At 53.3% G+C, this 27,760-nt stretch overlaps 2 protein-coding genes and 1 long non-coding RNA gene across 7 annotated transcripts in view; 1 reads left to right on the top strand and 2 right to left on the bottom strand.

Moving 5' to 3' along the window:
* Positions 1-816: 816 nt before the first annotated feature.
* On the bottom strand, positions 817-8,303 carry LOC114675007 (uncharacterized). Of its 4 annotated transcripts, none has more exons than XR_013412879.1 (3): positions 5,889-8,297; positions 3,962-4,155; positions 817-3,315 (listed from the first exon to the last, which is right to left on the bottom strand). XR_013412879.1 is itself a non-coding variant. In XM_077988987.1 (3 exons), the coding sequence occupies exons 2-3, from the start codon at positions 6,490-6,492 to the stop codon at positions 4,064-4,066; spliced, it is 696 nt and encodes a 231-aa protein (XP_077845113.1). In that variant the 5' UTR covers positions 6,493-6,987; positions 7,032-8,303; the 3' UTR covers positions 821-4,063. The 4 variants fall into 4 exon arrangements, 3 of the variants coding, with proteins under 3 accessions (XP_028698157.1, XP_077845113.1, XP_077845112.1); XM_077988987.1 differs by having other exon boundaries at positions 821-4,155; positions 5,889-6,987; positions 7,032-8,303; XM_028842324.2 differs by lacking the exon at positions 5,889-8,297 and having other exon boundaries at positions 3,962-4,441.
* Positions 6,579-11,346, top strand: LOC144338636 (uncharacterized). The gene is made up of 2 exons (XR_013412895.1): positions 6,579-7,377; positions 9,260-11,346. It is a non-coding gene; the product is annotated as an uncharacterized LOC144338636 (long non-coding RNA).
* A 3,900-nt stretch (positions 11,347-15,246) lies between these two features.
* TKTL1 (transketolase like 1) overlaps positions 15,247-27,760 on the bottom strand; it is a 32,563-nt gene continuing 20,049 nt past the window's right edge. For both annotated transcript variants that reach the window (NM_001265797.1, XM_077987599.1), the window contains 6 exon segments: positions 15,247-16,067; positions 17,094-17,213; positions 17,368-17,464; positions 19,927-20,010; positions 21,995-22,125; positions 24,374-24,530. In NM_001265797.1, the coding sequence (NP_001252726.1) occupies positions 15,895-16,067; positions 17,094-17,213; positions 17,368-17,464; positions 19,927-20,010; positions 21,995-22,125; positions 24,374-24,530 (762 nt within the window). In that variant the 3' untranslated portion in view covers positions 15,247-15,894.

Here is a 27,760-nt window from a genome sequence, read left to right as displayed (position 1 = left end):
CCTGGATTCCTGAGGCCTCCCACTTGGGCTTGGTCACCAATCCCCAGGGCTCCGTGGGCCTTGGAGTACTCCCTCCCTGTTCCAGGGCTCCTCAGAGCTCTGCCAAGCTCATCCTGTGATCTGTCCAACCCCCAGGGCTTTGAACCCCATGAGGGATTCCAACTACTCTGGACACACCCAAGTGCACTGGGTGCCCCAACTGGAACCAGAAGGATTAGGAAGGTTCCATGGGCCTCAAGAGCCTCCAGGCCTCCACTTAAATGTTCTCCAGAGCTCTGAGAGACCACTGTGGCCCCGCTTTCAAAAGCCCCCAAATAATCTGGGGTCCCCCGCAGGGTTCCAGCAGTACTCAGACACACAGCAGGGGGCAGCAGCTGCCCAAGGTCCCAGCAAGAGGCCACTCTGGGGACTGTCCAAGAAGATACTGGATTTTTTTCCTCCGCTGCCCCCAGGCCCTGCCAGACCAGGGAGGAGAACCAACAGAGGGGGCTGGGAGGGTGTCGAGGTGGCCAGTGGAGAAGGAGACGGTGGAGAGGAAATGCAGGGCCAGGGCCCAGAACCCGTGGTCCTGGTAAGGCCTTTGACCTCGACCCCAGACAGGTCCAAAAGGTGACAGCGCCAAGGCCGGCCAAGAAGGACCCTTGCCTTGACCCTCAGCTGCGGTGGAGGTAGGAAGGGTGTCTGTTGGGCCGCTACCACTTTCAAGAAGAGAGTGCAAGAGGTGTAGAACCTGTGGCTTCATGAGGATAGGCCACTCCTGACTCTGATGGCATAAAGGAAAGGAAAACGGCAGAGGAGCCCTGCCTGACTTCCACTTGGGGCTGAGCTGCTGGCCCCAGGCTCAGGGCGGCCACTCACTGAGAGACACGGGGCAAGCAAGACACAGAAAGGGGAAGTCCCACCCCCAGCCCCAGCCACTCTACTGCTCCCCCTGGGCCCAATGGCATAGAGGCAAAGGGGCCAAGCACACTCTGGAAGCATCTAGAAGCCACCAGCTGAATGGGGGTGGGAGGCAGCAGAGCCAGGCCCAGAAAGATCCAGTGCCAGTGGGGAGGACGGGAGGTCCCCCTGAGGCTGCGACTTGTCCGCTCAGCCCACTGTGTGCCCAGGATTCTGAACCTCTGGGGCACCCCCTCCTGCCCCGAGTCACCCAGAGTCTCCTGCCCCCTCCCTGTGCCGGCTCCATCGTATCCTCTCCCAAGCCCCATGCCTGGCAGGGCCACCGGGGTAACCGCCCTAGGGCTGGGCTGGGTGAACCAAGGGCACCGATCCCCCAACCCTCCGGATCATCCCCAGGCTGCAGGGACACATGTGGGGCAGCAAGGGCGGTAGATAAACTAGGGGGATCCAGGCCCCTGAGGACAGCCCTGGCGGGAGGCCACAGGCCTCACAGGGCGGTGAGCTGGAGGCCACCCAGGCAGGCAGGCAGCAGGGAAAGAGATTGGCATGGTCGTGGCCAGCGGCCTCCCCGGGAAGGGCGGGCAAGTAGGAGCAAAAACAAGAGCAGAGCACGGGCCCCTACCCTGCTGGGGCCTATGGTCTGGGGACCCAGCCACACTGAGGAAGACCCAGGAGGACCTGCCAGGCTACTAGGAGATAAAGGGTGCACAGGCCTCCAACCCGCAGGTTATGTCTGGACTGAGTCCAGGGAGGGCAGGGAGGGGCGGTAGCCCAGTTGACTTTCCCTCCCCTAAGCCACACCTCTGCACCCCAACCCTCCCTTCTGCCTCCCGACAGCCCCATCCTCGCTCTCCGAGGCAACTGGGAGGGGACCTGGAGAGGAAACAGAAGCAATGGCCCCTCAGAGCGGGGTTCCCCGAAATCTATGGCCAGGGACTGAGTCTAGCACTCAGACACCACTGGGAACACTGGCCAGGAGTCCCTCGGGTGGATCTGGGAACCTGCTGCAGAAGCTTAGGGGACTCGGCCAGCTCAAGGAAGGGCTCAGGCTGGAAACTGAGCAGGCAGGGCACCCCTGGACCTGGGGCCGAGGAGGACAGGAAGTAGGCAACTATGGAAAGACCCCCCCACCACCACCCACCCTCAACTCGGCACACAAAGGCCCAGAGAGGCCCCCAGACATCACTGTGGGGGCAGGGGTGTTTGCAAACATCCGCAGAGGGACCGGGTGTCACAGGCACATGGACAGCTTGCAGGGCCCGGCTGAGGCTAGGACAGAAGCAGGGGGCTGGCAGGAGGTGCCCGGCCAGGGTCCCCAACTGTGCGGGAGGCAGGCGGCACCAGTCCCGGGCAGGATCTCTCAGAAGAGGCACCGTACCCAGCCAGGGCTCCCGGAGACAGGGGTGGTGGGGCCGAGTGTCCCCTCACCCTGTGCCTGGCCCCCAACAAAGGGCGAGCATGTATCCTTCTTGGACACAGTGTCCAGGGAAGGGCACTCCCAAACTGGGATGACCCCTAGGCCAGAGGACCCCCCAGCCCCAGCTGACAGCAGCCGGGTGTCTGGGGAGGCCCCTGGGAGGCAGGGCGGCAGCCAAGAAGAGCACCATCCCTGGATGCACTCTCCAACTGCAACCAGGGCCCGGTCCCCCGAAGGCACCAGCTCTCCCTGAGGGCAGGACCTTGATCCAGAGCAGGAGTGGAGGCCCCCCCGACAGGGGACGGCTGGAGAGGCCCCAGGCTCACAAGCCAGGGAGCGGCGCCTCTGTGCCCGGAAGCCCCTGGGTCCTGCCTGGGCTGCTGGTAGCTGCTGTGGGCCGAGGGGTCTGGAGACCCCAGGGTGCTCTGGGGCAGCCCCTTTGGGACCCTCAATGGAGCCAGTAAGTCTAGGAGGGCGCCGATCTGTCCAGGTGGGTGCATGGGCCGGGACAGGGTCTGGCTGCTGTCGTGACTGTGCCCGTCTGCCGAACAGGCCGCTAGGAGAGCACTCCCTGAGCGAGGGCGCTGGGCAGCCTGGGGAGGGAGGACACCGTCCCCGTCCAGGCCCCCGAGGCCCCCATGGCAGGGAGAGCCAGACCTCCTCACTGTTCTTCCCGGGGGACCAGGCCGGGCACCTTGGCTCAGGGGAGACAGGGTCACAGAGGACAGCCAGCGGGCAGGTGGCCCAGGAGTGTGGGGGTTCAGTGGGCCTGACCGTGTCCTGAGGCACCCCAGGATCCTGTACCCAACACCCTGGGGGAGGGGCTGTCCCCACCTGCCAGGAACACATTCCTCAGGGAAGGCCCGGCAACCTGCTCTCGTCGGGTTCAAGGAGGGCCAGGCGGCTTTGGAAGGGGTCAGGAGCTGTCATCAAGGGTCCCTGCATTGCCCAGAGGCGGCACCGGCCAACAGGAAAAGCACTCATCGCCCACGGAACCTCTGTGACAAATTCAGAGCCACGGAGAGCGTCATCAGGAAGTCACCTGCCAGTCCCAGTGGGAAGGATGGGGCAACCTCCTGGGGCCCCAGTGGAAAGCTCCTTCCGGGACCCACCTGGCACTCCACATCCCACCCCCCAGGCCAGGGACTGCCCCTGGAGCCTGGAGCCCAGTATCCGGCAACCTGACACATCACGGAACAAAGGAGCTGCTCTGCCTTCACCACGATGGCGCGGCACACCCCCTCCCTGCCCCGGCCCCTCTCCTTTCAGGGCTGCATGCCGGGAGGACAGGCCTCCCCTGTCTGCAGAGAGAGGTCACCCCACTTGGGGCAGGAATGAGCCCCTGGGAGGAGGGCATTGGAAGTGGGAGGCACATGCCATGCAGGCTGGCATGGGGCACTCATGCCATGCAAAAGGGGCTGTGGTGACCAGAACGGGCTTCCCGCCGGCTCCTGGGGATGTTGGACCAGGAGTCCCCGACCCGGGCTGGGAAAGGCTTCCATGAAGAGCCAGCGAGCACACAGCACAGACCCTGCGGGGCACACTGGGTCTTGGGGGCAGAGTCTCCCTTCTTGGGGTTCTCTGTGATGGGTTTTGCAACCCTTTCAGGATGTCAAAGCACGCCCCGCCCTCAGAAATGCAGACCTCGGCCAGTGTCAGCCCCAGGAGGTGGCCTGCTGCTCCCGCTGACACCAAGGACACGTTCCTGAGGCGGCCCGCTTGGGGTCTCCAGCAGCCCACACAGCTCTACAGGCGCCAAGGGCGCTTCTGACTTGCAGCACTCAGGAACAGCCTCCACCCTGAGCGTGGCGCCCTCTCCAGCACGTTCCAGGGTGGACCTGTGAGACCAATAAAAACCACAGCGGAGGTGAGGCGAGTCACTTAGGAGGCCAGGTCATAAAGAGTGTGTGGCCAGGTCTAGGGCGCCCTCTCCTGCTGGTTCGATTGGATTGCAGGTCCGGGGAAAGCCGAGCAGTCCTGGGAGAAGGCCAGGTGGGGAGCAACTGAGGTCTCCTGCCGCAGCCTCCAGAGGGAGAATCATCACGAGGGCTCCCCACCCAGTCAGATAGGATGACTGGGCCCCAGTGGACACCTGACCGCAGCCTGAGAGGGACCCTGAGCCACAGTCCTGGCTCCCCGAGAGCCCTCCCAGAGCCTGTCCCTCAGAACCCTGGGGGGTGAGAGGAGCGCTAGGTGGGGAAGGACCGAAACGTGGAGTCGTCTGTTACCCAGCAGTCGGAACTGGTGCTCAGCGTCCAGGGGGCAAGACACAGCGTGAGCCAGAAGGAAACAAACCGACAAGAACCCCCAGAAGCCATCAGGAAAGCCTGGAGATTCTGATGACACGAAAACTAAAATCCCCTGTGTGACCAAGCACAACCCGCAAACCGCACAGTCAAGAGACAAGTGATAACATGGGGAAAAAATAGTAGCAAGAGGTGACTAAGGGCTCGCGTCAGTCACACACACACACACACACAGAGCTGGACACACGGACAAGGCAAAGTGCAAGGACAAGAGAGCAAAAGGGGGCGGAGGAGAGGAAGGGAGAGGGAAGGAAGCGTCTTCTCCACCGGGACGCAATTCCTTGGGAGTCCGTCTGACCCCAGGGCAAAGGGATGCTGGGTCGCCAGAGCCACCGAGGAGACTGGAAGTCCCGCCAGGCCTCGGAGCCCAGCAAAGAGGAACCCGGGCGGACGGGTCAAACCCAGCGGCCGGCTCCGGGGGTGGGTGGTGGCGTTGTGGGGAGCCGCCTGAGCAGCATCACCAGCAGCTGGGAACCCTCCCGGTGCGGGAAGGTTGGCGGGTAAGGCGGGTCTTCCCCGGACACACACTGGGCTGGACCCAGCGGTCCCATGGGTGCTGGAACCAGCCCTGCGGGTGTTCCCAGCCAGGCACCCTCCCGCGGGAAGACCGGTTGAAGGGATGGCTCCTGTTGGCACCCACGTCGAGGGATGGCTCCTGTTGGCCACCACCGTCTTCTCTGCGGGACTCACCTTTCCTACCTCCCCCAGGAGACAGGCCAGGAAGCGCCCCAGCCCACGACCGCCCGCAGCAGAGCAGGATTCCCTCCCCGGCGGCCACCGCTGTCAAGGGACGGGCAAGACTTTGTTACCCCCACCGCGCGCCACCGCGGAACGCTGCACAGACACCTCCAGACGCCGCTTCCCCCAGGACGCCCGCCCGCCCGCCCGCCCGCTCTGCCCACCTATCCCTGGACGCTGCCGGGTGGACGGGTGGGGACGGCCCTGCTTCCCCACGACTCCCCAGACGCGCCCCGAAGCACTTTCGGAGCACAGTGGAGTGGGAAGGGCGGGGCGGCCCCTCGACGGCGCCCAGGCGAGAGCGGCTCACGGGGCTTCCCGGGCCCTGATCTCGGGGGACGCCTGTCCGCCTCGTCCCCGGGGGAGGACAGTGACCGCCGGTCTGCACGGGAAGGGGACTCGGCGCATGCCCCGCAGGGCCGGCCCAGGACTGGGAGGCTCGGAAGGCGATGCCGAGGCGGCGGCGGCGGCGGCGGCGGCGGCGGGGTGGGGCGGGGCGGGGCGGGGCGGGGCGTGGAGGGACAGACCTAGTCTCTGCCCGCCGGAGCCCACAGCTGCCTCGCTCCCCACCTCCGCCTCGGTCGCTCCCCGGAGGCTCCAGGCGCCCACAGGAAGCTCCGCCCCGACCCGCCTATCCAGCCTCCTCTTCGCCTGTCCTCGCCAATGACCGTGCTCAGATTGCACGGAATTCCCGCCCCTCGCCCTTGGCGGACGCTCCTGCTGCCCAATGGACGACACCCTGTCGCGTGCGCGCTGCTGCGGCCCTGCCGGGCGTGGCGTGGCGCGGCGCGGCGCTCTCTGGCTCCTAAGCGTTCCCGGGAAGAGAGCCGGGGCGCTGGCCGCAGAGTCGTCGGTGCACACGCAACAGTGCCGCCTTGTGTTTTGGGTGCGGACCTGCGCTTCTCTAAGCGTTCCATTCCCGAGAAGGGGCGAGAAACGTCCAGAGGTCGTGGCACCTGCCCGCCGCTGCCGGGCGTCGGCCGTGGGCGCAACTGAAGCACCCCGGGAGCGCGGCGCGACATCCGTGCCCTCCGAGGGCGGCCCGGGTGTCGCCGCGGTTCGCGCGGGAGGGCGCGGCCGTGGGCATTTCCGCGCTTGCGCGGGTTCCAGTCTCTGCCCCCCCGCCCCCATCCCCAGACCGGCTCCTCCCTCTCATGGCCCCGCAGTAGACGCAGCTCCTCCCTCCCGCGGTGCAGCGCGGCCAGGGCTCTGCTCCAGGAGTCATCGAGTCCGCGGAGCGTTATCTCAACGGACCCACACGCTGCCCTCCGCTGGGGTGGGCCGAGTACCCTCCGCCTCCCGCCCGTGAGATCCATCCCAGCTCTTGGCGGGGGTCCGTGGTTCTTCTCGCTCATGGCCACGGAACGGTCCACGCTCGCGGAGCCACAGGCTGAGCTTTTCCTGGTGAGGGACAAGGTCGTGGTTTCCCGTGGCTGGTGGCCCTTACGGAAGAGCCTCCTGGGAGCACGAACTTGCAGGGTTTCCTGTCATCGGGTTGCCACGCCCGTCTTGAACGCTCGAGTCCACGCAGAAGTGCAGAAGTGGATGTATAGCTTTATTTGTAATGTTGTCTCTTCTTTCTTCTTTCTTCTTTCTTCTTTCTTCCTTCTTCCTTCTTCCTTCTTCCTTCTTCCTCCTCCTCCTCCTCCTCCTCCTCCTCCTTCTACTACTTCTTCTTCTTCTTCTTCTTCTTCTTCTTCTTCTTCTTCTTCTTCTTCTTCTTCTTCTTCTTCTTCTTCTCTTCTTCTCTTCTTCTTCTTCTTCTCTCCTTCCTTCCTTCTTCCTTCCTTCCTTCTTCCTTCTTCCTTCTTCTTTCTTCTTTTTTTTTTTTTTGAGGCAGGGTCTCACTCTGTCGCCCAGTCTGGAGTGCAGTGGCGCGATGAGGGCTCATCTACAGCCTTGACCTCTCCACCCTAGCGAGGGCTTCAGCCTCCGGCCTCAGCCTTCCATGTAGCTGGGACTACAGGCGCACGCCACCACCACGTCCACCTAATTTTTTACTTTTTGTAGAGATGGGTCTCGCTTTGTCGCTCAGGCTGGTCTGGGATTCCTGGGCTCAGGTGATCCACCTCAGCCTCCCAAAGTGCTGGGATTTGCTGGGATTCTGGGCACTGGGCACTGGCCACCGCACCTGGCCTGATGTGTAGTTTCAGTAGAAACCACCAGAGTCTTCAGGGTGGCCTGTGCATCACTTTACACATATTCAAGCGAATCATTGAGAGGTTTTTGAGGCCGGACGCGGTGGCTCACACCTGTGATCCCAGCACTTTGGGAGGCCGAGGCTGGTGGATCGTTTGAGGTCAGGAGTTCGAGACCAGCCTGACCAACATAGTGCAACCCCGTCTCTAATAAAATAACACAATTAGTCGGCGTGGTGGTGCCCTCGCCTATAATCCCAACTACTCACAAGGCTGAGGCAGGAGAATCGCTTGAACCCAGGAGGCAGAGGTTGCACTGAGCCAGGATGGCACCATGGCACTCCAGCCTGGGTGATAGAGCAAGATTCTGTCTCAAAAACAAAAACAAAAACAAAAAAACGGTTTTTGAAACAACTTGAAGCAAGTTATCCCATGTATAAAGTTATTTATACTATTCTTCTGTGCAATCACCCACATAGTTAAACAATTTAAGGCCCATAATCTGGCCGGGCGCGGTGTCTCACGCCTGTAATCCCAGCGCTTTCTGAGGCTGAGGCGGGTGGATCACGAGGTCAGGAGTTCGAGACCAAACTGGCCAATATGGTGAAACCTCGTTTCTACTAAAAATACAAAAATTAGCTGGGTGTGGTGGCATGTGCCTGTCGTCCCAGCTACTCGGGAGGCTGAGGTAGAAGAATCACTTGAACCCAGGAGGCGGAGGTTGCAGCAAGCCGAGATTGCACCACTGCACTCTAGCCTGGGTGACACAGTGAGACTCCGTCTCAAAAAAAAAAAAAAAAAAAACCATTGTGCTACACATTTTGTAGTGATTTTTTTTTAAGCTTTTTTATAATTTCAACTTCTTTGTTTTTGAGATAGAGTCTCACTCTGTCACCCAGGCTAGAGTGCAGTGGCACAATCTCGGCTCACTGCAACATTCACCTCCTGGGTTTAAGCAGTTCTCCCACCTCAGCCTACCGAGTAGCTGGGACTAAAGGTACACGCCACCATGCCCTTTACGTGGGCCGAGATAGCGGCATTGCACTCCAGCCTGGGCAACAAGAGCCAAACTCCGTCTCAGAAAAAAAAAGGACAGTGGAGTCCTAGATGGTGAGGGTAGCAATGGAGAAACCCACTTCAATTTCTTTGTGCCAACGGTTCATGGAAGGATTCCCATGGGAAGGTCAGGAGGGAGAGGAGCCAACAGATGGAACTCCGCCAGTTCCCCTGTCCTCACCGTGTAGGGCTGCAAGATTGCTTGGTGCCTGTCTGGGCTCCAGGGCCCCCACCCGCCCCTGCAGGCTTGTGTGCGGATCAGCAAGAGGCACTCCGCTCTCCAGGCAGGTAGTCAGCTGGAGGCGAGGACACGGGAGGGATTTCAGCCCTCTCACTCCCCAGGAAGGTGTCCTTGTGCAGAGAACAGCCTGCATGACCTTCTAGGGCATGCAGGATTAGACTGTATCCTCCCTCTGCCCAAAGTGGCTACGGAAAGTTCATTTTAACACCCACTAGAGAGTGAGGAGACTGTAGGTGGAATTTCTTTTTTGTTTTTCTTTTTTTCCGAGACAGAGGAGTCTTGCTCTGTGGTCCCAGGCTGGAGTACAGTGGTGTGATCTTGGCTCATTGCAACCTCTGCCTCCGGGGTTCAAGCAATTCTCCTGCCTCAGCCCCCCGAGTAGCTGAGATTACAGGCATGCGCCACCATGCCCAGCTAATTTTTTGTATTTTTAGTAGAGACGGGGTTTCACCACGTTGGCCAGGCTGGTCTCCAACTTCTGACCTCGTGATCTGCCCACCTTGGCCTCCCAAAGTCTTGGGATTACAGGCGTGAGCCACCTTGCACAACTGTAGGTGGGATTTCTGAGTGCCTGTTACAAATTCCTGATTGTCCCAAGCTGGGCAGGTCACCCCACCAGCCCTGTCCGGCTATAGCCTGTGGTCTAGGTTACATGAGCCAGTGCTGACTAGGCTGGGATGAGCCTCGCACCTGTCAGACCCCATTGCCTGTCCTCCATGCATCCGTAGTGGAGTTTGGGAGAAGGCAAGGAAAGGAGCAATGATACAACTTGTAGTTGTGTCATTTCAAGCATACTTGGGCCACAGGTGAGTGAGGGCGGTCCCTGGGTAGAAACAAAGGGCAAATGAAAACGCAGAGGGGTCGGGGCTCAGTGGGTCATACCTGTAATCCCAGCATTTTGCGAGGCCGAGGCGGAAGGATCGCTGGAGACCAGCCTGGGCAACAAGGTGAGACCCCGTCTCTAAATACAGAGAAAAAAATAACAAAGAAACCAGCAAACAAAGAAAAAACAGGCCTAAGCAGGACCTGAGGCTGGGCCCGTGCAGTGGCAGCTTGCTGTGCTTGGTCTTGATGGCCTCTGGGACAGGAGTCTTTGTGCCTTCAGGTGGTGAGTGTGCCGAACGGAGCCCCTCAGCTCAATCCAGTGTTTTTGCAGGGTTACCTCTGGGATAAAGGAAAGATGGCGTGAGCCCTCCCTCAGCACAGGGAGCTCAGGGATAGCAGGTCCATATCAGCCTGGGTCTGTGTGAGCAGGCGAGGAGGAATCTGCCCGCCTCCCAGCAGGTGCCTTGAGCACCCTTTAGCATGGCCTGCTTGCCCACAGGCGCGGGGAAAGGGCTCAGGTCTCTGTGAGCCCCGGCTGATAGATCACCTCACCTCCCTGGTGCAGTCATACTGCTGGGATCCTGGCAGAGACAACTTACCTTCCCTAGAGGGGACACATCACCCCAGGATTCTGCCACAGGACTTTTGGAGGTAAAGCTGAAGTGGGGCCCACAGCCTCACAATGACAGCACTGGCCACCATCATGGAGAATCAGTGGCCAGGTCAAAGAGCAAGGCTGGACCTGTCAGGCTGGACCTGTCACAGTTCTGGGGTGGAATCATCGAAGAGCCCCAATCACATCATTGTCAGCAATGGCTGGGAGCATCCACCCCCTCCTTACAGCAGCCCTAGGATGTCGGTGCCAGTGTTACCCCCATTTTCAGACAAGAACAGGAGGGAAATGTGACTCATGAAGTTGGGCTCCAGAGCCTGAGCCCTTTCTCGGATTTGCTGCACTCACTCCCGCTCCTGCCCTCTGAGATTCCCCGTGGTGTGTGGTGTGTGGATTGTGGTGCATGTGGAAGGAAGGAGTCGGAGGTAAGTCTGGCTCAGTATCTCACAGGCCTCGGGTCATCACACGAAAAACAGAGTAGGGTAAAATGAGAACCACTGTTCTCCTCTCTGGCCTAATCGGGTGAACTCTGCAAGCACAGACTGACCAGCTTAGAATTCTCAGCAGATCACAGAGCAGTTCTCATAGATGTTTGCATTATTGTGATGTCAAGCTACTGACTCCTCAGATCTCTAATAGTCTCTCTGATACAACCACCTGAGGGTAGAAAGAAAGGGATACAAAAGAGAAAAGTTAGTTTAGAAGTCCAGGGAGATTTGAAAAGCAGCATATACACAAGCCTGGTCATTGAAATAAAAATCTCATCTGATGAACTCAACAGCAAATCGATGCCCCTGAAGACAGAATGAGTGACCTGGAAGATGATACCAAAGACACTTCCTCTTGCCCCGTTCTTAGCAGATAATATGGCTTCCTACTTCTGTGATGCACTGCAGCAGCCCCTCCTTGGAGTCTGGAGCCCTAGGCCTTCCATGCTCCCAGGCTCACTACTAGACTCCTGGCCACCCCAATGTCTTTATTTTTGCCCCCCCCCCCACCCCCTGCTCTGGGGGTTATAGCTTCTGCCTTCACCAACTCTGTTACTTCAGTGTCCCTTTTGCACTTTCAGCCCTCAAACCCCAAGTAAACATGCTTTCAATTCCCTTTCTTGAGATACTAGGTGTGTATTTTTGTCTCCTAACTGGTTCCTGACTAACCCACAACTGGCCCTGGGTGAGGTTCTAGAAGAAAAGGCCTATGTATACGGAGTTTGGGGATTGGTCTGGTCCTGCCTTTGGGCTGGAGTGCAGGGTTGAGCATTTTCCCAGTGGGAAGTGGGGCACGAGCCATCCATGGCCTGCAGTGGCTTCACAGTTAATCGAGCTGTCACTTCGGTTGCTTGGGATGATGGGCCAACTGAAGTAAGCACCAGGGAGCTCAAGTCCTTGCTGCACCTGACTGTCATGGTGGTCGCAGATGGCTATGAGGGCTGTGGTATGGGATGATCCTTAGTGGCCCTGACTATGTACTATGAAGACACGATGGGCTCAGGCTCCCTAACTCTCAGCTCAAGCCACAGTGAGAGAACCAGGGTGCTTCCAGGAAAGGCCTCAAAATTCCCTTACTCCTTGTACCTGCAGGGCTGACAGTTCTGACAATCACATTTGATTGTGCCAGTTACAGATTCCCAAAGTGATGAATTCCCAGCCTTGCCACATTTCACACGTGAATCGTGGGCAGTGATTTGGGAAGAATGGGACCCTGAAACCCGGAATTGGGCCATCTGGTTGGCCTTGGTTGAAGCTGAGACTCAAGAAACCCCCAGTCCCTCTGCACCTCCCTTGGTAGTGGAGGTGGTTCGACCTCCCGTGTCTGTGGGACTGGTGTTTCTTTGTTGGAGAACTCTGTCGCAAGTTTACCTGGGGAGGAGCCTTGCCAGGGGACACTCACTTGTATCATCCAGGAGACCCTCTACAACCAGATCGTTGTCGTTAGACCCAGAACTAGTGTCAGGTACACACTTAGGGAGGGAGGGAATGTCTCAGATGGGCCCTGATACCAGTTGCAGCCCAGGTCCTGCCCTGAGCGGTAACTGTGTGTGCTTGGCTTCCTCACCCAAGTACGGAATGACACGTTGGATCATTCTAGCTCTCCCGAATCTAACGACCCAGCTTCTCTAACCCCAACCTCGGCCTGGCAGGGTAAGGAGGCCTCATGAAGCGGTAGAACCTCTCTTGGCTGCCCAGGGGAGGCCGGGCTCCGAGGGTGAAGACGAGTGTCCGGCTCTCCAGGACTTTCCTCCCTGCGTTGGTGTCCAGAAGGGCCCGGGCTGCACGCCTCCACCCACGCCGCACCTGCACCTCCGTTCCCTCCGGGGTGGGAGGGTGTGCGGGGCTGGCGCGAGGCGGTGTCCGATAGTGGGTAGCTGGTGTCCAGGGAGGGCGGTGGGACGGTGGGGACAGGAGAGCAGCCCGGGGGCTGGCTGGCCCAGGAATGGGCAGGTGGGTTGGTTGCTGCCAACCCCAACATAACCCCAGTGAGGCGGGGAAGGAGCGTGAGGAGGGGACAATGGGGCTGGCCAGCCAAGGGTGCGCTGGGGAATAGGAAGCTGCCAGGTATGCAGGGCAGGCCTGCATGGGTGTTTCAAAATGATGGCACTAACATCCTGACCACAGCCCTGTGTGATACATACTGTCCCCGTCATGAGCGCCATCATCCCCTTCTACAGCTACCCAAGGCCCCACAGTCAAGAAGCAGATTTGGGGATTCAAGCCAGGTTTTGGGACACATGGTTCCCGAGTCCCTGCTGGGTGGCTTCTCCATGGGAAGTAATCAGAGCAGCAAGGTGTTAGGAGGACTCAAGGGCGAGGGGGCTGGCCCGAGGCCAGGGTCCATGGCATCTTCCAGGGAGTATTCATTACCAGTCTCGTAACAGCTAAGAAACACACTTGTCTACTCAGAAGCCATAGCCAGGCCAAGCTGGGAACAGGGCTCACTCCCCTCGCTGGGTGATCATGGCTCCTGTGCTCATTACTTTTTTTTTTTTTTTTTCTTTTTGAGACGGAGTCTCGCTCTGTCGCCCAGGCTGGAGTGCAGTGGCCGGATCTCAGCTCACTGCAAGCTCCGCCTCCCGGGTTCACGCCATTCTCCGGCCTCAGCCTCCCGAGTAGCTGGGACTACAGGCGCCCGCCACCTCGCCCGGCTATTTTTTGTATTTCTTAGTAGAGATGGGGTTTCACTGTTTTAGCCAGGATGGTCTCGATCTCCTGACCTCGTGATCCGCCCATGTCGGCCTCCCAAAGTGCTGGGATTACAGGCTTGAGCCACCGCGCCCGGCCGTGCTCATTACTTTGATCTGCCCTACTGTTTCTGCCCAGAACCTTCTAGGGGACTGAAGTGAGTCTTTGGGGGCTCTTTCGTGTGTTTAGAAATTATACATTTTAATCATGAAATTTGTTGCTCTATTTGTTGCCACAGTGCGCTGTGTCCTGTTGTCTCACCAAATCCAACATTTTGCACCTGAATACAAGCAAGCATGGCTTGTCTGTTAAGAATGCCTTCCTCTGAAGTAATGCTTTACAGCCACCTTCAGTGTCACTGCATGTACTCCTCGCAAAACGGTATTTAAACACCATCCCCCACCACACACTTGAAAGGGTACACACAGAATTATCCTGCAACACAGCAATTCAATTCCACTCCTAGTATACACGTCCCTAAGAAGGGAAAATCTACATCTACACAAAATCTTTCACATATTTTGTGACATCTACTCCTTCACAAAATATGTGAATTGTCAGAACACTATTCACAAGAGATAAAAGTGGAACTAATCCACATTCATCAACTGAATGGAAGAAAATGTGTTATCTCTGTACAATAGAATAGTATGTGGCCATAAAAAGAATGAAAACCACTAAATTGTATACTTTGAGTAAAATTGTCTGGAGTGTGAGAAGCTGTGATTACCTTGAAGTAGTGAGATAAATGAGGTAAAAACATTTTTGCTTCTTTGCATTTTCTAAATTTTCTGCAATCGCCCTATAGAAACTATTTTTACAAAATAAATGTTGAAATTTTATGAAATAAGCAGCATCATCATGCTCATTTTACAGGCCAGGAAACCAGCTCAGTGACTTACAAGGGCAGGAGTAGGAAAAGGTCCTAAGGACTCCAAGCCCCAGGCCAGTGCTTCCATCTCTATCCTGCACATTCTGGAACAACTCCTCAGTCACACTGGTCATGACACCAAAGATCTCTGACCACTTAATTTGGGCAAAATAAGGAATGGGCTGGGCATGGTGGCTCACGCCTATAATTCCAACCCCAGCACCTTGGGAGGTCCAGGCGTGAGGATCACTTGAGGCCAGGACTTTGAGACCAGCCTGGGCAACATAGTGAGACCCTGTCTCAAAACAAAACCAAAGCCAAAACAGGAATGTGACACAGCAGACACATCTAGTAGAATTTTAAATCTAGTTTTGAAGCTCAGGTTCAACTTTTTCTGGCTCTCTGATTCTAGCCACATACTTAAAAAATTTTTTTTTGGAGGTGGAGTCTTGCTCTGTTGCCCAGGCTGGAGTACAATGGCAGGATCTCAGCTCACTGCAACCTCCACCTCCTGGGTTCAAACAATTCTCCTGCCTCAGCCTCCTGAGTAGTTGGGATTATAGGTGTGCACCACCATGCCTGGCTAATTTTTGTATTTTTTAGTAGAGAGGCGGTTTCACCATGTTGTCCAGGCTGGTCTTTGAACTCCTGACCTCAGGTGATCCACCTGCCTTGGCCTCCCAAAGTGCTGGGATTACAGGCGTGAGCTACCGCACCTGCCCTCTAGCCACATACTTTATGTGCTTATAGCTGACAGCAAGGCATCAGCTCAGGGACAGCTTTTCAGGCCATGTGTTGTTTTCGAGTAAGTGCTTCCTCTGCAGCCCATTATTCTTTCCCAGGTTTACTGGTGGGGGCCACAGCTCATTCTCCTTCTGGTTTAGATAAAAGCTCTTTCCTTATTTAGGAACTGACCACTGAGAAACTGATTCACACAGAAAGCACGTGCTGAATAAAGCAGCTGGTTTTGAAATGCTTTATTAACATTGACTTGAACAGTACAGTGTGGAGACCTTCATCATAAGCAGTACAGGACATCCTAACAAGCTTTTGCTGCTGCCTGACAGCCTCTCAACTGTGGAGGGGAGATTAAGGCAAACAGTGAAGGGAATTCCAGGGTGGCTGCAGGTGGCATGGCACAGAATTCCAAGGTGGGAACAGCGGTAGGTGTCATGGTGTTATTGTGCTGTGGAACCTAGGCTACTGCAATCTACAATTCACATTTTCTTTACTCATGAAGGAAATACACTGTAAAAACTATTACCTCTACCAGTTACGAAGGAAACACTTTTGAAGAACTGATGACCTCTACCACTTACCTATAGTCTTATCAGAAAACTTACTATCAGGTGGTTGTTTTGTTACCTATTTTTTTCACTTAAAGTTGTGTAACTCCCTTTAATGATTCAAAAATTACAGTGGTACTTGCATATGCAGTCACCGTTTAAAGGATAAGTAGTTAGCTTGAATTTCCAAACTAGGGATGAAAAAAGGTGTTAGCTGGCTTTGCTTTTAAGAAACAAAGCCTGACAGTATAGATTTAAATGATGGTTTTGGAACAAACATAAACATAGGGTAAAGAGGCCAAAAGACCAAAGCTAACAGCTATTTTAGTTCAACAACATGCATTTCACGGCCACTATGATATGTCTGGCACTAATTCCATACATATCCAGCAATTCCTCGGACTTCCCACTCTGGGGCACTCCTGACACTGCCAGCGAATGAACCTGAATGTCAGGATCCATGGAGACGGCCGCACAGACAGCTTCCCCGATGCCACCTGGGAAAACAAGGATGTTAGGCCCTTTTGTGAAAGCAGCTCCTCAGCCTTAAAGCCTCAACACACAGAGGCCTTTGAATGCGTGGGAGGCACTTCTCAGTATGCCCCTCGTGGGACCAGGGGAAGGCTGGGGCAGGACTTCTTTGTTCCTGCCCTGGTGGATCCCACCCTGCATCCTTTCCCTGTCATCAACCTCAGGTGTGAGGACAACTGTGTGCTGGGTCCCAGGAGTCCTTCAAGAGAATCATGCACCACTTGTGCAGGCTCAGGGCCCCTGCCGCGTGGACACATGATGCTCTTCCTTGCATCACATCTGTCCCACTTAACCTTTCCAGGCGCAAACACTGCCCAGCCCCTTCTCCCTGATACACTGTTTTTCTGCACTTGCTGTGTTCTCTGCTTGCAAGGCACTATTCCTGCTTCTTTCGTCAGGGCACACTTTTTTTTTTTTTTTTGAGGCAGAGTCTTACTCTGTTTCCCAAGCTGGAGTGCAATGGTATGATCTCAGCTCACTGCAACCTCCACCTCCTGGGTTCAAGTGATTCTCCTGCCTCCACCTCCCAAGTAGCTGGGACTACAGGCGTGCACCACCACACCCAGCTAATTTTTGTATTTTTAGTAGAGCTGGGGTTTCACCATGTTGACCAGGCTGGCCTCAAGCGATCTACCTGCCTCAGCCTCCCAAAGCGCTGGGATGACAGGTGTGAGCCACCATGCCTGGCCTGGGGCATACTATTCGTCATTCCAAACCTAAAGAAACAGTGATGCTTTTCATGACGCCTCGCTTGCCTGCAATAGCCACTCCTCTGTGTTGCCACTGACTCGACCTGGTGACTGGGCACTGTGCACTCTGTTGGGGACACACAGATGTGGATAAGCGTGGCCCCACGCTTAGTGAACACCAAACAACAAAGGCATGCTGGGTGAGAGGTAGACTATAGGTGATGCCTGAGAGCATGCCATGTGGCCAATCAAGGAAAACAAAAACACCAAACCTTCCAAAGCATTCCCAATGCCCACACACACCTTGCGGGTAGTGATCCTCCACTGTAATGATCCGGCCCTCTGTGGCTTTTGCACTGGAGATGATAGTGGTGACATCCAGAGGTTTAATGGTAAACAGGTCGATGACACGGATAAAAATATCTGCAGAACAGCAAAAACCAGCTTGGTACAAGAAACAGACTTAGCTAACTAACATGCAGGGATAAAAATAAAAAGAGCACTCAGGGCATAGGAGGTAGTTGAAGTCCTACCTCTTCCCAGCTTGAACTTCAATGCTCAGACTCAACCAACTGACCTTGTTTCAAAAGCTCATCAGCAGCTGCTAAGGCTTCATACACAGTAATTCCAGCTCCAATAACTGTGACCTTGTCACTGACACAGTGGCGGAGGACCTGGTATAGTGCCAGCAAAACAGAACACCGTGGTTACTACACACAGAATGCATCTCAAAGTGGAAGGCACTTTGCTATGCTGCTATCCTCCAATTCTAACAATTTCACTCCTTAATAATTTGCTACTAAAAAAATCAGATGCATTTACGAGTCAGGACACATACTTTTTGATAGGCAGTTACACTGCTCCAGCTGTCCTGGAGCATGGATATGCCACATAGCCACCAGGAGTCTGGTTTGAGAGCTCACTATGGCACGCAAATATTGGACTCCAATGACTAACATGTTAATGGGAACATGCTGGGCACTGGAAACATGCTCAGTGCTAAGATCTTGTGTGCCTGAGCTCTGAGAACCCTCACAGCCTCCCTGTAAGATCTGTTCAGTGGCACAACCATTCTGCAGCTGAGGAAAGCAAATCTCAAAGCAGGAGGAAGTGGCCCAGGGCAGGGCTGGGACCCACAACCAGGTGGGGCTGACATCAAAGCCCTCGCTCTCAGTAACGTACCATTCTGCAAGCAAAGACAGAGTTCCTGGGCTTCTTTCATAGTTTAGTTGCCTCCAAAGCTACCCATCGGAGGAGGCATCTGGAATTATTCTCCACTTCCTCTCTGTATAGGTTTCCCTGTAGCTTAAGAACCACTGCTGATGGTACAGATAGGGTTTCTGAGCCACCCCATTCTTTGAGGATGCCCTGGCCTCTTAAAATACATATACACGTATGCACACATATTCATGTCCTCTTTGCAAAGCCCAGCCCTCTAATGATCCATGCCATGCATGTTATCACACACATTTAACTCACATTCTTTACTAGCAGTAAATTTACTTGCTTTTGTCAGGACAGGAAAATTATTAGAAAAAAGATGACGGAAATAAGCAAGCTCTGCAAACCATGTGAATGTCAAGAGACCCTCCCCATAGAAACAGAACCTGTAGTTAACACCAAAGGTGAACACTTGACTTTTCTACTCGGTGGCGTTTTCCAGCTACCTCATGGCACACAGTGGACAGTTCTGGAAACACCTGCTTTATGGCAGCACTCTGGCCATTCTGAGCACTTGCAACTGTGAATTCTGGAGCAGCCTAGTCCTTAGCAACCAAATCAGATGTTACCTGCTGCTCTTTCAAGAGTGGCTATGGGCAAACCTTTCTATACAGTACGATCGCAACTGTGTAAAATATACATGTATGCCTAGAACAAAGACAGGAAGGAAGCATGCCAAAATGTCTGCAAGCTCCACTCCCTAGGTGAGCAGAGTCACTTATTTTCTCCATAGAAGTTTCTGGTTTTCCCCATGCATGGCCCTGACAGGCAGGCTGAGCAGGGGATGGTCAGTGTGGTAGGTAGGCCTGGGGAGATTGGGCTCACTACTCAGGCCTGGATTCTGGTCTTGGTACTCACAAGCTGTAAACCCTTAAGTAAGACACCTTCTCCAATCCTCATCTAAAGATAACCTAACTTCTCAGGGCTTTTGCGAGAATACCAGAGATCATGTTCCCTTTTATTCCTGGCCTCAGATCTGTAAAATCGGAACCTAACAGATTATTCATTTCAAGTAATTTCTATTATTTTTTGTCTTGTTTTGTTTTTAGAGACAGGGTCTTACTCTGTCATCCAGGCTGGAGTACAGTGGTGCAATCCATCATAGCTCACTGCTGCCTTGAATTCCTGCGCTCCTCTATCCTCTTTCCTCAGCCTCCTGAGTAGCTGACGCCACAGGTGCATGCCACCATACCCAGTTAATTTTTTTTTTTTTTTGAGACGGAGTCTCCTCTGTTGCCCAGGCTGGAGTGCAGTGGCACGATCTCCACTCACTGCAAGCTCCGCCTCCTGGGTTCACGCCATTCTCCTGCCTCAGCCTCCCGTGTAGCTGGGACTACAGGCGCCTGCCACCGCGCCCGGCTAATTTTTTTGTATTTTTAGTAGAGATGGGGTTTCACCGTGTTAGCCAGGGTGGTCTCGATCTCCTGACCTCGTGATCCGCCCGTCTCGGCCTCCCAAAGTGCTGGGATTACAGGGGTGAGCCACCGCGCCCGGCCTCCCAGTTAATTTTAAACATTTTTGTAGAGATGGGAATCTCACTATGTCGCCCAGGCTGCTCTGGAATTCCTGGCCTCAAGCAATCTTCCCACCTTGGCCTCCCAAAGTGCTGGCTTCTGTTTTGTTTAGCTTGCAGCCAAGATAAATTACAGCCACGATGCTCAAGTGGCTTCATGTTATTATCTTTGAGCTCAACAACAAAAGACTCCATTTGGAAAGCAGAGAAGTTCAGGCTAAGCTGAAGTTCATAGAATGTTCCTTCCCAAGGAAAAGCAGGTAAAGATCACAATTGTTTTTTAAAAAAATGACAGCAAAGAAAGGATGATGTCTCAACCCTGAAGATATCTGGTGATAGATTCAGAAGTGTTCTTTTTACAGGAGATGATACTGAGTAACACTGGAGCGCTTAAGCCCTTACCTTGGCCTGTCCGATCTCAAAGCGTTCCTGTGGGGTGTAAATAACCATAGTTTCTGGTCGGGTGGTCCGAATGAAGCACATCCCCTAGGATATAAATGGAGCCATGGTTTAGAAAAGCAAACAATGAATTTCCAACAACAGACATTGAAAGAAGTGAAGGAGGGGTGTGAACAGGACAGCTCTTTTTACTAAAACTGTAGGCTTTGGAGCAAGGGGTGAGCATATACAGCCAGTGGACAACACGTCCCAGCAGGGCCCTGGGGCTGCCCTGAAGGACGAGCTCCCCGTGCCATCACACCAATCCCCTTGAAAGATTCCCCAATACTCACTGACTTGTTCTGTCTGCACAGAACATTAACTCACAGCAGGAGCACTGACTCACATTGACTAGAAAGCCCAGAAAAGAATGTCAAAACATTAACTTTTGCCACAATAGCTTATAATGTTTCATCCTTAGAAAGACCATAAACATCTATCTGAATACAAGATCACTTGCCCCTTTCCTGATCAGATGTAAATACATTTTTATGACCAATTTGAGCACATAAACATTTACCAGCATAAATAAACACTTGTATGTCTAAAGTATTTGTTAATTTACATACATATTAATGGATGCATCATAAACGAATATAGCAAGAAACGTCGCTACTGTTCATTCATATGCCATGACCCATCTTTATTCAGTGTCTTCACCGAGGCATAACTCAGCTGCAGTGAAATGCATACATCCTAAGTTCAGCACTTCCCGAATGCTGCATCCACCGTGGAGCCCTCATCCAAGCCCAGCAGTGTTTCCGCCAGCAGAGCCCTTGTGCCTCTTTCCAGTCAGTCTCCACCCACTAAGAAGCAACCTCTACTCTAATTTCTACCACCTAATCTTGTTTTGCGCCTCTCTTGACCTTTCTAGAAACGAAATCCTATAGTATGTGTGAAATCACAGAACGATCTCCAAGATAAACTAATTTTAAAGGTATACAACTGGCCAGGTGTGGTGGCTCATGCCTGTAATCCCAACACTTTGGGAGGCCAAGGCAGGTGGATCGCTTCAGGCCAGGAGTTTTTAGACTAGCCTGGCCAACATGGTGAAACCCCATCTCTCCCCCAAAATACAAAAATTAGCCGGCCGTGGTGTAGCCGACCTCTAGTCCCAGCTACTCAGGAGGCTGAGGCGGGAGAACCTGGGAGGCGGAGGCAGAAGCTGCAGAGAACCGAGATCGTGTCACTGCAGTCCAGCCTGGGCGACAGAGTGAGACTGTCTAAAAAAAAAAAAAAGAAAGAAAAGTACATAGTAATATGTAAAGTGGGAGCCCACTTATATTAAAAAAAAAAAATCAAAGAACCCATGAGTGCTTGGAAAGGGAACGTATAGTCCCCACCCCAACTGTGCCAGGGGTTGCCTGTACGGGGCATGGGTGAGGTGCAGGGTGGCAAGGGGAGCCTGCTGAACGTTAGCAGGACAGGCTGGAAAGATCAAGACCACACTGCCTTGTCTCCCGTGCAGCCAGGTTCTGAACAGGAATTTGATTCTGTCCATCTGATGCCCTTGCATGAGGTCCCACACGCTCTTGGCGCCCTAAGCTGTTCCAAAGGCAAGCCAGGGCCAGGGAACACAGATTCGTCTGTAGTGGCATCCTACCACCGGCTCTCCAGCTTCCTGGATGTGAGGACGCAGCAGGAGCTTCTTCACCTCTGGCTGCAGCCACTGGGGGCTAAAACACTATAGTCTGGGACTCTGCCTGGGGCTTGCTCCTGCGGCTTCTTAAGCAACCTTTGTTAAACACCTTCTCCTGTTTACAATACCCAGAATGGTCCGTGCATCTTCTGCTGAGCCCTGACTGAGACAGGCTGTCAGGTTCTGTTCAGTATCTTGTACTGTTTGACTCTTTTACAAAGCAAATGTGTTTGTGTGCATAATCGCCTGTTTTTTATAAAGAATTCTATCACCAGATTTTCTAAAATGAATTACCACTTTTATGCTGAGAAAAAAGACCCAATCATCAGTATGAAACTAGTAGCAGAGTCCAGAAGCATTTTCTGTCTGAAACTAGTGTCTCCTCAAAAATACCTTGGCATTGGCCGCCAGAGAAACAGCATGCTCCGTGGAGACAGCATCAGTTGGGTAGAAGATCGTGCACTTGGGAATGGTTCGGAACATGGCTATATCCTCCAGGGCCATCTGGGAAGCACCGTCTTCACCTGAGAGAACCACAGCCCGATTAAAACATGAGCATAACCCCATTAGGAACCTGCCCTCCACGCGCTTCTAGCTCTGAAGAAGCAATTATTCCTATTGCCACTGGATGTCCCAAGTTCTAGCAGAGCCCCATAAATGGTCCTACTGCATCCTTGTAACTCATTTACATTGTGTTCTTGCACGCCTGTCTCCCTTGAGGTCACACTGTGACGCCTCGGGTTAGGCTCCCAGTTGACTTTTCAGATGGATCACTCCAAGCTACTGTCCACAATGGCTGAGAATTGGCCTGAGTTTGGCCTGCTAAGCCTCTGAACCCGTGCTCTTTAGGAAGGTCCTCAGGCTTTGTTCTCCCTTTTCTGCTCTACCTTTTCTACATCCAGAGACCGGGTTTTACATACCAAAGTGGTGTTTTTCATTTCTCCAGGCCTTCCAAGTAGTTAACACACCTTTAAGGCACGTTGAGGGTGCTACAGGGTACTTTAGGGTATATCTGGGAATGCAGTTTCTGGCCAGAAATGTGAGAGAAATCTTATTGTGCACTGGGTGGCTTAGCTCTTCTCAGCTAGGAAGGGGACTGTCACCATGCACACTGCCTTGCCTAGGACCACTGTCTAACCTCAACAGCCCAGCTTCTTTTTTTTTTTTTAAATTAACTTATTATTTTGAGACAGAGTCTTGCTCTGTTGCCCAGGCTTGAGTGCACTGGACGATCTCGGCTCACTGCAACCTCCACCTCCCAGGTTCAAGTGATTCTCCTGCCTCAGACTACCAAGTAGCTGGGATTACAGTCATGTGCCAACATGCCTGGCTAAGTTTTATATTTTCAGTAGAGATAGGGTTTCACCATATTGGTCAGGCTGGTCTCAAAATCCCGACCTCAGGTGATTCACCTGCCTCGGCCTCCCAAAGTGCTGGGATTACAGGTGTGAGCCACTGCCCTGGCTTTTTTTTTTTTTTTGGACAAAGTCTCTATCGCCAGGCTGGAGTGCAGTGGTGTGATCTTGGCTCACTGCAGCCTCTGCCTCCTGGGTTCAAGCAATTCTCCTGTCTCAGCATCCTGAGTAGCTGGAATACAGGTGCGCGCCACCACACCTGGCTAATTTTTCTAATTTTAGTAGAGATGAGGTTTCACCAAGTGCTGGGATTACAGGCATGAGCCACTGCACCTAGCCTTCCAGTTCTTCTTTGGATGGAACCTAGGGCCACTTTCTCCATGTGACTATTTCAAAACTGACACTGAGCACAGCTGCAGGTGGGCTCAAGGACCTAGGCCCCTCTGCCCCTGCAACACTATCGCGCCTCCTCTCCCTGGCCACCACCTGTGCCTCCAGCTTCACCCAGACAGCCGTGACTCCAGCTCCATCTAGAGCCATCTCGTCCAGCCTCATTCTCCCATGGAGTACCTGAGATGGCTACCCAATGTGCACCTCTGGCATTCTAGAAGTGTGTGCAGCCATATCTACTGAGCCCATCTGCCTGCCACAGGCACGCCAGCTGGCTCATCTTCCCATGTCATTTCTGTCATTCATGAAAATGACTCCCTGACGTTTCCCAAGCGAGGAATCCTGGAGATTGGTGTGTTTTGCTCTTCACACCATCGCAGAGTGCTCCATCTGTTAGGAGGCACACTCACCTCTCTCTTCACTCTTAGACCCCTCCCCACCGCCTGGCTTTCTCCCACCTTGCACACCTTCTTTCAATCCCCTCTCCGGCTTCCCATTGCCTGTGGTTTCCTTCTAGCCCACCTGCCAGGTGAATACTATTCTGAGAAGGGCGTGTTTGTAAGAGTTCCTGCCTTGTGTCATGCTCCAGGGTTCTCGCTGCCCCAGGCAGGAAGGAGGGGGTGGTGGTCCTCCCCCGCCCCGAGCAGGCTGTGCAGCCAGTCAGAATGCTCCTTGTCCTCTGTGATGCTGTTCACCTTCAGTTAGATTGCAACCACAGCGAGGGCAGAAAAGGCTCCATGACTCTGCCAGTGCTGTCCATAACCTGCACACAGCTCAACACACAAGGGGCACTCAGGATAGGCAACTGTTTCTCACTGTCTGAAACAACAGTACCACCGAGAGATGCACTTCAAAAGTTGCCCTGAGTGTCTGACACTTTTAAAGGACGACATGGCACTTTCAAAAAAAAGACTTGAATAATCAAACTTCATGGAACCATAAGGAAATTCATGGTTTAACCAATCACATGCTTATCTTTCTCTGTGAAGGAGGAAGGCTATCAAGATGATGGCATTAAAACCCTTACCAACAGATACCCCACAGTGGGAACCAATAATGTTGATGTTGCTCTCAGACAGGCCTCCTATCCGGATCTGATCAAATGCTCGAGTCAGAAAGGCAGCAAAGGTGCTAGCAAAAGCAATGGTCCGTCCACGGGAGGCACAGCCCAGCGCCACGCTCACCTGCAACACAGAGAACATGAATCAGAACATCCCTGGGTACTGCCCCCACTGCCCCTTCTCCCACAGTCCCCACGATAACCCCCATTCTGCACCTGGTGAACTGCTCTGAAGTTCTAGCATGCGTCCTTCCCACGCCCCTCTTTCCTCAAACCCTGGGCACCCGTCTGTCCCTCCTGCTCAGATGGTGCCCTCAGCTCATAGCTCCTAGGGAGCAAGAGACGAGTCTCTTCTGCCTGCCCTCCTGGTACCCGCAGTTTTCCAAGGTCCACGCCCTAGCAGGACATCCTGAATCCATCCTGTTCCTTTCTCACAGGGGTCTCCAGCCATGCAGCTCCTCCTCCCCTCTTGTGCTACTTCCTTTTCTCTTGGATCATTCCATTTCCATTCAGGTGTGTGCCAGTACCTTTTATCTGCACACCCCCATCTCTGCCTTGTCCTGCCTTCACATCTGTGTTCTCCTTCATAGCAAACTTCTCAAAACTTGCCTAGAGTCATTGCCCCTTCCTTCTCATTTCCCACGCTCTTCCCAGCCAACTTCATCTAGGCTACCATCGCCACAAGGTACCTCGAAGCCACAAAACCAAGAGGCTGCCTGACCTTGGCTGGCCTGTGACTTGACTTGATCTCAAGACGTTTCCTCCTCTCAGTTTCTGCAGTGTGGCAGTGGCCCGGTGCTGTCGCCTCATGGGCGCTGCTGGGGCAAGTCCTCAGGGCCCTGGGCATCCTTGGGAAGTCGCATCTGGCCCAATGCTCCCCTGATCTGCATTCTGGTAATGACCCCCACTTTACATTGCCATTCCTTACCCCACTTCCCCAGAAGTCTGGGCTCAAATACCCCAGTAGGCTTCAAACTAGAATACAAACCTCTCTGGGGCTACACACGGGCTTTCCAAAGGGGATGTGGCTGTGGGTGTTACACTCAAGATCCCCAACTCCAGATCAACTCTGTCTACATTCATCTGCCAAAAGGAGGGGCCGTACTTCCCTTCCACAGTCTTTTTTTTTTTTTTTTTTTTTTTAAACAAGGTCTTGCTCTGTCACCTAGGCTGCGGTGCAGTGGCACAATCTTGGCTCACTGCAACCCCTGCCTCCCAGGTTCAAGCGATTCTCCTGCCTCTGCCTCCCGAGTAGCTGGGATTACAGGCACCTGCCACCACATCCGGCTAATTTTTGTATTTTTAGTAGGGACGAGGTTTCACCATATTGGTCAGGCTAGTGTCGAACTCCTAACCTTACGTGATCCACCCGCCTCGGCTGGCCTCCCAAAGTTCTGGGATTATGGGTGTGAGCCACTGCCCCGGGTCTCCCACTGTCTCTTTTAACAATCACCTCCTAGCAACCTGATCCCCAAAGGGCATGCTCTCAGTCACCTGACTCTTACAGGGGGATCATCCTGGAGTGAAGAACCTCCAGACTCAAGCAAAGAGGACAATTTGAAATAACTATGCTGGTGGAGAGAAAGTGAAGAACTTAACTAATGAAACTGTCAACTCTGCAAATAATTTTTAAATAAACAACTTTACATGAAAGATCAGTATGTGATTTTTCTGGCTTATAACTGGGAAGGAATTCAAAGAATTGAGTGACATTCCTCCAACAAAACTTCCCTTCCCATCTACTTATTCATGTAAGGTTTCGTAGCACATCATTAAAATGAAAAACAGGAACAGAATCTGTTCTCAATGCTATCACATTCAAATTACAAGTATATTCATCCACTAACATACTAGCTAATAATAATAAAAACTCTATCTCACTTCAGAAAAAACCTAATGCTCAGAGGCCTATAATTTTTTTTAAAAAGCTATCAATTTATATGCATATTTTTGTTGCAGAAAAAATTAAAGGACAATCAATAAAAGGCTTTCATGCGTAAAGATATATTGGGGAAATGAATGGAATGGAAATTGGAAATAAAGTAGAAAAAGGGATTTAATTTCTGACAAAGAAAAGTGGCTTAGCATGAATTTTTTTTTTTTAAATTAGAGACCAGGTCTCACTATGTTATTCAGGCTGGTCTTGAACTCTTTCTTTTTTTAGATGGAGTCTCACTCTGTTGCCCAGGCTGGAGTGCAGTGGAGCGATCTTGGCTCACTGCAAGCTCCGCCTCCCGGGTTCACACCATTCTCCTGCCTCAGCCTCCCGAGTAGCTGGGACTACAGGCGTCTGCCACCATGCCTGGTTAATTTTTGTTGTTGTTGTTGTATTTTTAGTAGAGACAGGGTTTCACCATGTTAGCCAGGATGGTCTCCATCTCCTGACCTCGTGATCCACCTGCCTTGGCCTCCCAAAGTGCTGGGATTATAGGCATGAGCCATCACGCCCAGCCTGGTCTTGAACTCTTGAACTCCAGCAATCCTCCAGCTTCAGCCTCCCAAAGTGCTGGGATTACAGGTGAGCCACTATGCCTAGCCAGTGTCATCTTTAACGGCATGATTTGAGTATTAAAGTATCAAAAATATCAATATATGAACAACTACATCCTTTGCAACTATTTAAATTTGTGATTAAAAATTTAGATGTGGCCAGGCATGGTGGCTCATGCTCATAGTCCCAGCTCCTCAAGAGGCCGAGGCCAGAGGACCCCTTGAGCCCAGGAGTTTGAGGCTGCGGTGAGCCATGACTGTGCCACTGCATTCCAACTTGGGTGACAGAGCAAGACTGTGTCTCTACAAAAAACAAAAATAAAAAAATGATGTTAGCTTAAAAACTATGCCAAGGTATATGTAGTTTAGAAAACTGCATTTAGCGGTGTGGAGCAGCCACATGTGAAAATGACTGACTGATCTACTGCCCAGCCATCCCCATCTGATACCACTGTCTCTCCTCCGTGCATCTAACCGGTGCCCCAACCCCCTAGGCCCACAGAGAGCTCCTGCTGGTGCCCCCCAGTCCACTTCTCTCCCAGTCTTGTCAATCTCAAGAGGTGATACCACCTTCCCTCAGGTGCTGCCGCCCACACTCAAGTGCCAGCCTTGGTTCCTGTCCTGACACCTGCTGTTGGCATCCTGCTGGCTCTCCTGCCAAGGCAATATGTGACAAGTCTGCTTCCCTCCGACTCCACAGCTACTGCCCTGGTCCAAGTCACCCTCTCCTTCTCCTCCCTTTCCTACGTGAAGCCATTCTTCACTCTTCAGAGTTTTGGAAAATGCAGGCTGTTGCTTTCCTGCTTAAAGCCCTCCAGTTGCTTCCCAGCAAACTGCAAGAGAACCACAGATACTGAACAGGGC

The sequence above is a fragment of the Macaca mulatta genome, chromosome X (genome assembly GCF_049350105.2).
Source record: "Macaca mulatta isolate MMU2019108-1 chromosome X, T2T-MMU8v2.0, whole genome shotgun sequence".
Taxonomy (NCBI): Eukaryota; Metazoa; Chordata; class Mammalia; order Primates; family Cercopithecidae; genus Macaca; species Macaca mulatta.
Note: the sequence above shows the minus strand (reverse complement) of the source record. Positions and strands in the feature narration are given on the sequence as shown.